A 13305-nucleotide genomic window follows, 5' to 3' on the forward strand; every position below is an offset into this window, starting at 1 on the left:
AGAGCCCACGTTTCAGTTCAAGTTCAAAGGCAGAAAAAAGCCAGGTGCCAGTTTGAAGGGCAATTTGCTTTTCTCAGTTTACAGATTTAAATGTTAGTCTCATCCCAAACACCCCCTCACAGAAACACCCAGAATAATATTGGACACCCCATAGCCCAGTTGACACATAAAATCAACCATCGCACTGGTCACGTGAGCTTCTTTGGGGGCCTAAACCCATAGCGGGAAGCCGTGATGCCCTTAAGTAATTGCCCTGATGGGTGTTGTAGACAATCAAAATTCTAAGTAAGAAATTAGTCACAGAGGGGCAGCCGGTTAGCTCAGTTGGTTAGAGCGTGGTGCTCTTAACAAGGTTGCCAGTTCAATCCCCACATGGGCCAGTGAGCTGCGCCCTCCACAACTAGATGGAAACAACTACTTGACTTGGAGCTGATGGGTCCTGGAAAAACACACTTAAAATAAATTTTAAAAAGTTAAAAATAAATAAATTAGTAATAGAAATCATAAGCCAAGCCAGAGAGAAAGAGAATAGGATAAGCCATCTAATTTTCACTTGAAAATATTTAAGCTCACTGAAACAAGGAGTACATTGTCTGCTTAGAGAATAGTGAGGTAGAGTAGCACTAAGAGCGTGAACTTCATAGAGTCAGAAGCTCTGAGCTTGAGCCTCAGCTTCCATGCTTACCCTCCCTGAGGCTCAGCTGCTTTATCTGCAAAGTGGGGTCATAACAACCCCCACCCAACACTGATAATGCAAGAATCAAGTCCTTTCTCCACCATAAAGAGTTTGCAGAATCCTGGGACTGGGAATTACAGGCTACTGTTTCTAGAATGATCTATTATACCCGGCCAGCAAGAGAGAAGAAGTGGCTGTGGATGAGGAAAGGACCAGAACTTGGGAAAAAATAATCATGACATTTTGAAGTTCATAATAATAATAGACTCGAACTAGAACATGGGCTCTTATCTGGGTCTTGAGCCTGCCAGCTCTCAGCCATGAACTTAGACTAGAGGACCTGAGAAGGAAGATTCTGGGAGGAAAGGGGCAGAAAGCCAACTAGCACACAACACAATTTGTAATCCCACTGCTCAAGACTCTAGAAGGGAAGATGGCTGCTGAAAAATGGGGATTCTCAAAAGGGGAAATCTTCCTCTAGCACTTTAAATTTCAGATCAAAAGTTTCTCCAGAAATTTCCCAATCTCAAATAATCCAAATGCGATTTAAAAAAAAAAGTCTGCCATGTGGCTATGCAGAGAGCTCTCTAAATGAGCTCATATGTGAAAAGATATATGCTTCTACCCTTGCTCCCACAGGCAATTCTTTTTTCTCTTTTTTTTAAATTTAATTTTATTAAATTTATTGGGGTGACAATTGTTAGTAAAATTACATAGATTTCAGGTGTACAATTCTGTAATACATCATCTATAAATCCCACTGTGTGTTCACCACCCAGAGTCAGTTCTCCTTCCATCACCATATATTTGATCCCCCTTACCCTCATCTCCCACCCCCCACCCCCCGCCCCCCTTACCCTCTGGTAACCACTAAACTATTGTCCCACAGGCAATTCTTAACATTCTCAACACAGCTGCCAGCACGAGAACTCCAGTACAAGGCATGTTACTTTCCTGCTCGGATCCCAGTGATGATACTCCGTCACCCACAGAGCATAACCCTTATTGATGGGGTTTATGAATATGAAGCCTTACTTTACCCCTGCCTCCTTCTGCAGCCTGCCATTTTTCACTTTGTTCATTTGGCCCCAGTCACATGGGCTGCCTTATTGTTCATCACTCATGGCAAGCCCATTGCTGCCTCAGGGCCTTTGCACTTGCTGTTCCCTCTGCCTGGGTACTCTTTCCCCAGACCCCCACACAGCTCTGGGTCTTTGCTTGATTGCCATCTCCACAGAGAAACCTTTCCTGACTACTCTGTCTAAAGTAGTACCCCCTCCATCTTTTTCTATATCCTTATCCTGCTTTATTTTCTTGAGACGTTTTTCTCTGTCTCTGTGGGGGCAGAGCCCCAGAAAGCAGTTTCCAGGCTCTCGGCCTCACATAGACAGGTGCTGGCTCAGGTAGTAAATGGCCAACTGTGATTGCATGGCCATCAGCTGTGGCTAGTTGGCCATCAGCTGTAACCAGTGAGCCATTGGCCACTAATATAACTGCTGTGGCTACGCTAACAGAGAGACAGAGAAAGAGAATGGGGGCTAGCAAGAAGATGGCGGCTGGGCTGGCAAGTGTGGATGGCGGTTTGCGGACAGTGTGAATCCAGCCTCCAGTGAGAGTATAGTGCCGCCAGAGAGAATATAGTGGTATGACTCCCCTACCTATGGCTCCGTGGGTGTTCCTTTTTGGCCTCACCATATCCTGCGTTCTTGTATGGGGAGCGGGAGCAAAGACCCCGCAGGCCACCCCGCAGGCCGCCCCACATGACAGTCTCCTTCACGGGAATGTAAATCCCATGAGGCCAGGGACTGTATTTCTTCACTTCAGGGCTTGGGTCAGAACAGGTGCTCATTAAGTGTTTGCTGAATGAATGAATGAATAAACAGTAAAAAATATAGGAGGAGAAAACAGATCTAATGATGGATTCAAGAAAAAGCAGTGTTGTAGATCCCAAAGAGTAATTTCGGGGGGAGGCTAAAGCTGAAAATGGCTTGAGGCTTTCAAAAAAAACCCTGCTGAAGACAAGGAAGTAAAAGGCCTTTCAGTGGGTATAAGGAGGGCAAAGAGCAACTTCTTAGAAGGCAATAAATCTTCTTCAGTGGCATTTTCCTTCCCGAGGATTGATTTTCAAGCTAAAAAGGCTGGAGGGGAGGGAGGAGAGATGGCAGGAAATCCAGGCCAATGATGATATTGCTGGATCCTGGCAGTTCAAAAAGGAGGGAATGACTGCAGGAGGCCTGGCCAGGGACAGCGACAGCTTCATAGAGCTCCCCAGGCCCCAGAACAATGGCTAAGCGGCAGTTTCAGGCCCTAGGGCATGGCAGGCAGGACCAGGAAAACAGGAAGACCTCAGCGAGTGCCTATGAGGACAGAAAGTGTCAACAGAAGTTTCCCCCCCACACACACACACTGGATGATATAATGCTATGTGTTTGCATCATTCTCTCCATGTCCCAAATGGCAATGTCCAACTCCAGGGCAGTGGGTCTGAATCTGTTTTAGCTCATGGACTCTTTGAACAAATCTGATGAAAACTGCCTGCCTGCCTATATGTACAAATTGTGTGTGTTGTTTCAGGAGATTTAAGAACCACCTCAGGGTAATTTATGGACCCCGGAAGTGTAAGTGACCCAGGTGAGGAATCCGCATTCTACTGGTATACCCCTGCATTGTACCACTGGGATAACTGATGGAACCCCTGAACCCTATAGTTGAGGATTGCAGCCAAATTCTGAATTTATTCATTCAACAAATATTTATTGAATGCCTTCCATGTGCCAGGCTCTGATCTAAGCTCTTCAGATACCCTGTTTCCCTGAAAATAAGACCTAGCTGGACAGCTCTAATGTGTCTTTTGGAGCAAAAATTAGTATAAGACCTGGTCTTATATTGTATTATATAAGACCAGGTCTTATATTATAGTAAGATAAAACCAGGTCTTATATTAATTTTTGCTCCAAAAACACATTAGAGCTGCTTGTCCGGCTAGGTCTTATTTTCAGGGAAACACGGTATATTCGCTTATTTAAACCTCACAGCTACTCTTGACGTGAGTTCTATTAATAAGCCCCCTTTGACAGATGAAACCAATGAGGTAATTTGCCAGAGGTCATGTAAAGGAACTTCACTACGCCAGCTCCAGAGACATTTCACAGCTATTCATGCCCCTCATGAGGCTGGTGTCAGTTCTTTCAGACAGCCAGGTGCATCCTGAAAGTATTTCTTTCCAACCGTGTAGTGCAGTTAGAAAAAACAAAGCCCCCTCCACCATCTGAGGCTCTGTCACCTGCCTCTACTCACTCATCATTCCCATGCTTTTCTGACTCAGTTTGTAGTCATCAGCATACCTGTTGGACCTCTTTGTATGAGGGATTGCATAAATATTTCCCCACACACACACACACCATGTGGGGACAGAGCCAGGAGTACAGTTTCCAGGCTCTCACCCTCACGTGGAAAGGTGCTGGCTCAGGTAGTAAATGGCCATCAACTGTGATTGGATGGCCGTCAGCTGTGGCTAGTTGGCCGTCAGCTGTAACCAGTGAGCCATTGGCCATGAATATAACCGCTGTGGCTACGCCAGCAGCAAATGGGGGCTAGCAAGAAGATGGTAGCTGAGCTAGCCAGCGCAGATTGCAGTTAGCAGAGTGGATGGCAGTTAGCAAGTGAGGTTGGTTGGTTGGCAGAGAAGTGGACAGCAGGTTGCGGATTGTGTGGCTCCTGCTTCCTGTGTCTCCTACCCAGCCTCCAGTGAGACTATAGCGGTATGACTCCCCTATCTATGGCTCCGTGGGTGGTCCTTTTTGGCCTCACCATGTCCTGTGTTCTTATGTGGGGAGCGGGACCAGACACTCTGCATGACACCCTGCAGGACACACCATCTCCCAAGGAGATGGCCTCACATCCATGTACAAGCTTTCAGGTGGTGATACCACACACCCCCATGTGCTCATGGATGTCTCAGGACAGGCCACATCCAGTGTCCACGGAGAGAGGAGTTCCACAGCGGGGATTCCAAGGCCGGGCTTTGTTTTCTCAACATCACCGTGTGCACTTCTGGTCAGGACACTTGGGGGAACAAAGGAAGTTTTACAGGAAGAGAGTATCCCGACTGGTGACTTAACCTACAGAAATGCATTGTCTCCTTATTCTGGAGGCTGGAAAGCCAAAATCAAGGTGTCAGCAGGACAGGTTCCTTCTGAGGCTGTGAGGGAGAATCTGTTCCAGGCCTCTCTCCTTGGCGTGCAGATGGCCATCTTCTCCCTGCGTCCTCACGCTGTCTTTCCTCAATGTGTGTCTCTGTGTCCGAATTGCCCCTTTTTCTAAGGACACCAGTGATATTGGACTCTAATGACCTCATTATAACTTGGTAAAGATCCTGTGCTCAAAAACAGTCACAATCTGAGGTTCTGGGGATTAGGACTCCCACATATCTTTTAAGGGAACACAATTCAAAGCATAACAAGAGATAATGGTCAGACGAAAAAGAGCCACAGGATGCTAGACTTTTCTAATGAGCTAATAAATCCTTGCTAGAGGATCAACAAGGTTGGTAAATGAGTAAGCCTGCTTTTGTAAACACAGCGTTCTACGAGGCACCAAGCACAGCTATGAAGAAATCAAAGGCACATCTGTGCTCTTCCCTTGAGAAATGTTCAGTGTAGTTGAGGAGTCTCAGTAAGGCCATGTAGCAGGTAAACAAATTTCCCTGCACACACTCAGAAATGCAAATATGTCATTTATTCTCTTTTAATTAGACCTAATCGAGCATCCAACCTGACAAACTATCGTTCCATCAGTGTCCACACTTGGTGGGTTTTCTGAGGACTCCACAGCCCCTTCAGGAATCTCTCCACTATGACATTCTCTCCCTTACACTCCAAGGTTGGTTGGAGCCACAGCCATCCTAAGGCACCAAGGAGCTCCAGTTTGAACCATTGTTGGACTCCAGGTGATTCTGTGCCTTGGAGGCTCTCTGTCCTGGCACTCCACCTAGTGGCAAGAGACATATCTGCAAGGCTGCTGTTTCAGAATTTCAGCTGGGAAGCCGCGTACAAGCCCTGTCTACTCTCAAACCAAAGTTTTTCTACAAGGAGAGAGCTCTGAGAGGGAGTTTCGTAAGAAGAGAAGAATGCAGATTTGGGGAAAAGATAGGGGTAATATTTAATTAGGAACAATAGCAGAGGCATAAGTACAGGTATAGAAGTGAACTCTATACCACGGATAACTCATAGGCATTTAACTAAGGACAGAACAGTCCAAGTTAAGGCAAAAAACAGGCTAATGGACAGTGATCATCGGTGGCCAGGAGGGGTGGATTGGCTCTACATGAGGCTGTGGCGGGAGCACACTCATTGCATGCCCACAAAGTGTCTTGCGGCATTAAGCTAAGCACCTGACGTTTGTTAGCTCTTTTGACCTCACAGCACTCCTGTTTTCTAGATGAGGAAACTGAGGCTCAAGACAGTTAAGTCATGTCCCCCAAAGCACAGCTGCTGAGTAGAAGAGTTAGGATTTGAACCAGGTATGAGTGAGTCTGAAGGCCAGGCTCCTTCTTGAGCAAGATAGTGACATGAGGAAATTGTACCACAGATCACCTTGGGAAAAGACAGGACAGAGACAGCAGCTAAGAGGACATCACAATGATCCAAATTTGATTTCAGATGGTGGCTTCAGAAATGAAAAAGGAAGGAGTGGATCAGAGTGACTACTGTAGGGAAAGCTTGATGACACCCAGGGCAAAGAGGAGAAAAGAAATGAAAAGGACGAACCTCTAAACTTAGCAACCAGAAAGAAAAAGGGGAAAGGTGGTGGTTAAGGGGAGGCTCAGGAGAGAAGACGGGGTCAGCAGGGGGGGAAACTAGAAAAGACGTGACTTGGTTTCCAGACACATCAAATTCTGGTAGTGATGTTTATTGAAATGGGCCCAGAATCCCGGTGAGAATTTTAGACACTGATTGCTTTTAGACACAGACTGATTGCTTTTGCTGCAATGGAAGATGCACACTATTCCAGCAACTTCTAGAATATAGGATGTTGAGCTGAGCGTGTCATGAGACATGGAGTGGAAGAGGTTGCCACTTGCTGTGAGACATTTATCACAATGGCCCTGGGGGGCTTAAAAAGGTGTAGTTCCTGGACTGGGGGAGAACTTGAACTTGGTGAGGGAGTGCCACTGGGGAGCAAGCAGTTCTAGTCAAACAGAAGACGGACTAAGTGTGTAGTGGGATGACCAGTGGCTGTTTTCTATGGAGCTGTGACTTGTAATCACTAACTAGTAACGTGTTATTTGGAGTGTATTACTCCCTTTGAGTGTGCTGCCCAAAATCCTAGCATTTGAAAATTTGACAAAAACAAGAATTTAAAATCTGATAGACAGTGAAAGGACCTCAATAGCGCCCCCTAGGACAGTCAATGTGTATCCCCACCCTTCAATAGCCAGTCAATAGTCTCCTCCAGCAGTTCTTCCATGTCTAAAAGGGGACAGGAATTGAGCTACTTCCGTTCTTTAAACAGCTTCCTTAGAATCGACTTATCTCAAGCCTGATTATTGCTACCAATGAATCCAGCTGTTCCTAGCAGTTGACACACTTTGGAGCAAAGGAAAGACTAATCCACCAGAGAGTTCTTTCAAGGACTTCCCTGAGTTACTAGGGAGGACCACAGGCCCAACAGCAACTACCTTCTTCTCCCTCCGCATCCCTCCCACCTTCTCTCCCCTAAAGCTGCATTCCCTCCATCTCCCGGCATCTCTGCGCATCCTCATAGGAACTGAAGATGCCAGCTCCCTCTCCATCTCCATCCCTTCATCCTCTACAACTCTGTGCAAAAGCGTTATATAAAGGCACTTCCGCTCCCTCTCCATCTCCATCCCTGCCACCTCCCTATGACTCTCTCTGGTCCATCTTACATCAACTGACTTTGGCTCCCTCTTTTTCCCAATACCCAACCCAACACGGAATCTGCCCCCCTCTCTCCACCCCTCTCATACCTCTATCTTTCTCTGCCCCACCTGCAGGAACTGACCTCTGCTCCCATCCCCATGGATTTCACCTTCATATCTCTGGCCAAGTCCCACATGAAAGTACCTCTCCTCCCGTTTTCTCTCCCTGCCCCCCCCCAACTCCCATGGAGCTCTCTGGTTCATCCTTAAACTGATGTCAGTGCTCTCTGTGTCAAATCCCACACCCACTCCTCTCTGGTCCAGCCCGATATGCACTGACCTCTGTGCCCTTTCTCTCCCCATTATCCCTGATCCCACTACACTCTCTGCTGGGGCTGAACATGAACTAACACCTGCTCCGTCCTGCTCCCCATCACCCCCAAGCCCCCACAGCTCTGGCTCAACTGCACATGAACTAACCTTTGCCCCCTTTTCCTCCCCCTCCTCCTAATCACTTTCCTGCCCACGTGCACTGACCTTAGTCCCTCTACTTCTCAGTCCCACCTCACTCCCCAATATCTTGCTGGTCCATCCCCAGTTGAACTGATCTCTACTACCTCCCCCACCCCACCCCATTCTACTCCCCCTACATCTCTCTGGCACAATCATAAGGGCTATCCCGTTCCCTCTTTCCCTGCCCATTCCCCTCCACCTCTGTAGACCATCCTCCTGAGCTAACCTACCCTTCCTTTTCCTCCCTACCCAACCACTCCCCCTACATCTCCCTGACCTAGCCCCACAGAAACTAACGTGTTCTACTTCTGTTCTCCTATCTCCCCTACATCTCTTGGTCCAGCCCCACGTGAGCTTCCCTCTGCTCCCCTCTCCCCATCACCCTTTACTCACTCTCCTACCCTCTGCATCATGTGCACCCTCCCCATCCCTCCTATCCCCTCCATCGTTCGGGTCCAGCCCCACAGGAACTGACCACTCAGCCCAACCTGACACCAAGATTCTGAGACATCATCCAGCAAGGACACTGAGCAGATATTGGCTGAATTCAACCTACTGTCATCATAACCTTGCTTTCCTTGATCTGTCCAAGCATAAATGACCAATAACTCTTTTTTGGTCTTATACTTTGCCAAAACTATTTTTAGGGCATCATTTAGGCTTACGTGAAATGAAATTCTGCTCGTTTTACACACCAACGGGTTCCCAAGGCAAGAACCAATTCATGCCAGTAGCAAAGGGTTATTTCCTTTTCTGCCACAGGCTGAAAAGGAGTTGGGAGTAAGGAGTTTGGGACTTACCAGACTGCCTTCAACAAAATGGTTTAGAAGAGCTACTCATAGTCAAGTTTAAAGAACTCATCCTTGGAGAACAAAAGCTCAAAATAAGAAAAGGCTTTATTTTTAAGACAAAACAAATAGCACACACACACACACTTCCAAACGCAAGTGAGAGAGTTCACTGGAGTTTTGTAAAAGCGAAAGCGGCACTCAGGTGTCAGTTAAAACCAGAACCATTGAAAAGATGCTGGCTGCCTGGTGACACAGGTAAAACATGTGCTTGTCTCAGAAGTCCTTCTGTGGTGGCATAAACATGGGAATGTGTGACAAGAGTGAAGAGATACAAGGCAGAACAGCGGGTGGGCAAAAGTTTTAAGACCCCTTTCTCCACTCTAATATGCTCGCGCTCTGCTTTGGGGAATTAAAGCGACCAGCAGGCCACCTCACAAAGAACTTTACTGTCAAAGAACATTTTCCAAAATCGAAAAGAGATTTGAGGTTGTTACTAAGGTTACACAGGGAGGTCAGTGGGGAAAGAAAACAATTTTTATTCTCGAAAACCAGGTTTCACACAATGCAGGCACTAAATCTAGTTATGTGTGCTTGCAATAGAAAAGGAGAGAACAATCTTAATAAAGGCTGGTCTTTTTCATGATGCGCAGGAACTCTTGCTCATTGACTTCTCCGTCTCCATCTCGATCCGCTTCGTCAATCATTTCCTGCGTGACAATAAGGACTCAGGTCAGATCAATTCAAAATGAAACGCAAACATGACTAAGCAAAAGGCTCTTATCATGCTACATGAATAGACAAGTGTAGTCCACCCCATGCAAATGTGCTGCTTTTGGTAATAGCGTGGTTCCTGAAAGTGATCTGAAATCCAAGTCATAGTTTGTCATGCATATCACCTAGAACGGAGCCCAAAGGTCATCTTCACTAGGGGGATTCCTAAAATCTAAACTTATAAGTAAAACTGTCCATGTGTGCATTTTTCTGGGAGCAGGGCAAATAAGGAGTGTCACACCATCAAAAGAGAAATTAAATGGTCAGCACGGAGACAAGAAAACACTAGTTCTCCTTCAAGGTGGCACTCACATCCAAGAGAGTGTAACTCAAAAAAGTCACCCAGGGCTCCAAGCAGGGATTCTGCATTCCAATCTGACACACTACAAACCTGCAGCTCCTCGTCAGTGAGGTTCTCGCCCAACTCCTTGGCTACACGTTTTAGATTTTTGAAGGATATCGTCCCAGTTTCATCATCATCAAAGAGCTTGAAAGCTTTCAGGATTTCTTCTTTGGTATCTTTCTCAGACTTAACAAGTAGAACATAAAACATATGAGTAGGGAAACACTGCAGTGACTAGTCCTGTAGCCCCACAGCGCCTAGCCTCTCTGCCTTGCCCCTACATCATTACATGCTCATGGTGATGGCCTTTATGACAGAGGTCCTAGGTCACAGGAGATCAAACATCATCCAGGGGAGAAAAGGAGGACAAACTCAATGACATTATTACAAACTTAGAGGCTAACAATGAAATATAAAGGGCTGCACTTAAAACATTCTTTCTGTACAAACCAAAGAGAAACTGGATTCGTTTTTAAAATACAGAAGAAGGTGGAGTTCACATCAGGGAGAATATACTCCTTAAGCTGGTGGAAGAGGGATCCTCTTGGTGGAGGGGTCAAGAAGCAAAGAGAAGGCTGTTTTACTTGTGATGAGATCATATAGCATTACTGGGATCCCAAGTCCTCTAATGGAGGAAGAGAGGGAAATCTCTAAAAGCTCAAACTCCCAATATTCCTGAAAGGTAGCTAAAGATAGAGAGAACCCCTAATAAGAGCAATTCGGGAACACCCTTGAATGTGGGACAGCTTTACTAGGTAGCGACAGAATGTTAAGCTTTCTGATCTCTTAAGTTAGTCCATGAAGAAAAATATAGGTATAATTAGATGATTTCAAAGCAATAGAGTTATTAGAGTAGGAACCGATCTGTGCCCTGGGAAACACACCTGAGAAACTGATGGAGCTACTAACTCAGTATCTGTCTCGATGGACCGGTGGAGCACAGATGAGCCACACTAAGGAAGAGCCAGGAGGCCAAAGAAAGAGCAATGGCCCAATGGGAACATACTTCCTGGGTGGGATGACAGGACAGTGAGGTGGGCTGCTGGGGTGACATCTTATAGTCTGTCTTGACCCTTTGGACCCTTTAAAAGAGGGACACCGGAGACACTAGAGAATGGGTAAACTTAACCTTGAAAGTGTTGAAAGACCAATTCCCCCGCGCAGCCAAAAAGAATGGCTGCTGAAGTTACAGATCCTCAAGCTAAGGCTGCCCAGAGTAACAAATGGGAGAGAAAAGAATTTCAAACTTTAAAATATAGGAACTTTGTCTTATCAAAATGCGAGACACTGTAATAGCGTTGGCGTTTATAGGTTTTACTGCTTGTGGTTATCACATTGACAATTCAGTTGGGGAAAGATAATAGCAAAAATGTGACAGCAGTATACGTTCACTACTTTACAGAGGGTAAAATTACTTTTCCTGTGACTTTGTGGCCTTGAAGAAAGCCAAGTAGAACCGAAACATCTTAATTCTCAGTCACAAATACTATCTTTTATCAGCTGAACTCTCTAGTTTGTATTAACTTTTCTTCAATGAAGACATTTTCATATCGAGATTCAAATTTGTCCATTATGGGTGGAAAATATGCTGATTATCTTAGCTAACTTACCATTTTCTGAGTCATCACAGTCAAAAACTTACTAAAGTTCATTTTTCCTGTCCCTTCCTTATCAATTTCACTTATCATTTTCTTGATCTCTTCTTTCTTGGGTTCGAAGCCCAGTGCCCTCATTGCCACCTACAATGAAAATAGGATCATCTCAATATGCTCATCGAAACCTAGCAGGAGCAAAAATGAATGTTGAGAGCATTAAGCCAGCATCTGACACAATCACGTAAAAATAATTGGGAAACACTAGAGCATTAAACAAATTGGTATTTGCACTCATTTTACTTAATAACACTTGGGGTAAGTAAAGACAGGAAAACAGAGCACAGCACATTCTTCCCTTGTTACTTTTTTCAGGGAAAAGAGGGCAGAAGGGGTAGAGCAGTGACAGGGAAAAAAACCAAAGAGGCAGAGGAAAGGCAAGGCAGCAGAGTAGGATTGTACAGGGCTTGCCTTAAGTTCCTTAACATCTATAGTCCCAGTTCCGTCAGCATCGAAGAGATCAAAAGCTTCCCGGATTTCCTGTGTCTGCTCTTCAGTAAGCTCTGGCTTAGGACTCATCCTTTTTCGCTGGGTAGTTGATGCCATGTTTGCCTTCTTAAAGTTAGAGGCCTTTAGACATTTTACAAACACATAAGCACAATATTATGTACCATAGTCCACATTTTGCATAAAATCGTTAGAGACAACCATATCTGTTTTAAAAATAGTTTATAGCAACCAATCCCAAAGCTTTGCTTAACTGGAGAGATAGTAGGGTTTACTGAGCAAATCAAAGAATCTTTCCATGTACCTCTATCCCTTTCCTCTTCTTTACTATTGTTTCTAGAAACAAGGACATCCCTTATTGAAGATCATCCGTAAAGAGAGCTAGCTAGCCAAGGAGCAGAGTACGGATAACTGGACAGATAATAAACTCTCCCTGAATTTGGGGATCCTAACTCTAGAAATGTCCTTACAATGCCCAGTCGCGGTACTCCGCTTCCCTCTAAGTATTCTGACTTTCTGACTACTTCTAGATTTAGCCAAATATTACTGTTATTAAGATGTATATTCTGTCAATATCGAATAATACAATTCAATCCACTTGGCCCATCTGTGCCTTCCCCAAAAAGCTCAAAGCGTCTCCCAAATGACCTGATACTTAAAATTTTAAATGCAAATTAACAATCCAACGTCATAAACTTCCCCCACCACCGCCCCCAGCATTGCACGGAAACTTTGGTAGCACAAGGCGGCCAGGAGACCACGGTCTGAGAGGGATCAGGCCCTGCGGGGAACCTGAGTCTTCTTCACCCAGGAACCTGTAATCGAGGGGGCAGGGAAGGCCAGGGGAGCCCGAAGGGCGGGTGGGGACCGGCTGTGGGTGTAGGGGAGGCAGTGGCGAATCACAGGCCCAGCAGGATGGCTGGCATCTCTTCCCAGCCCTTCCGGGAAACACATCATAGAAGTAGGGGCGCACCAAAGCCGAGAACGGTGCAGGAGAGGTGGCGGGGTCAGAAGGGCTCAGCCTCTGGGCAAGGGGCGCGACAGGGCAGCTGGCACTCACCATCGCCGACAGCCTGCTCTGCCCGTTGTTACGGCAACACACGTACACACGGCCTCGGCGCAATTCCCACCGACCCGCGCGCACTGACCCGCTCGCTGCCGCCGCTCACCATTGGCGCAGGGCTGGAGGGGGTGGGAGTACACCGACAAGGCCCGGATCAGGGCGGGGAGCA

At 46.2% G+C, this 13305-nt stretch overlaps 1 protein-coding gene across 1 annotated transcript; it reads right to left on the reverse strand.

Moving 5' to 3' along the window:
• Positions 1–8947: 8947 nt before the first annotated feature.
• Positions 8948–13271, reverse strand: CETN2 (centrin 2). Its single transcript, XM_019711249.2, has 5 exons — positions 13134–13271; positions 12038–12196; positions 11585–11713; positions 10023–10160; positions 8948–9567 (listed from the first exon to the last, which is right to left on the reverse strand). The coding sequence occupies exons 1-5, from the start codon at positions 13134–13136 to the stop codon at positions 9478–9480; spliced, it is 519 nt and encodes a 172-aa protein (XP_019566808.1). The 5' UTR covers positions 13137–13271; the 3' UTR covers positions 8948–9477.
• Positions 13272–13305: the final 34 nt, after the last annotated feature.

This window comes from Rhinolophus sinicus, chromosome X, assembly GCF_036562045.2.
Source record: "Rhinolophus sinicus isolate RSC01 chromosome X, ASM3656204v1, whole genome shotgun sequence".
Classification (NCBI taxonomy): domain Eukaryota; kingdom Metazoa; phylum Chordata; class Mammalia; order Chiroptera; family Rhinolophidae; genus Rhinolophus; species Rhinolophus sinicus.

What these genes read in the sequence shown, in the direction of transcription:
- CETN2 (XM_019711249.2), bottom strand. An exon ending in TAGATGTTAAGGAACTTAAG is followed by an intron (nt 11,714 to 12,037) that starts GCAAGCCCTGTA and finishes TTTTCATTGTAG; the next exon opens with GTGGCAATGAGGGCACTGGG. An exon ending in TCACTGACGAGGAGCTGCAG is followed by an intron (nt 9,568 to 10,022) that starts GTTTGTAGTGTG and finishes ATTGTCACGCAG; the next exon opens with GAAATGATTGACGAAGCGGA.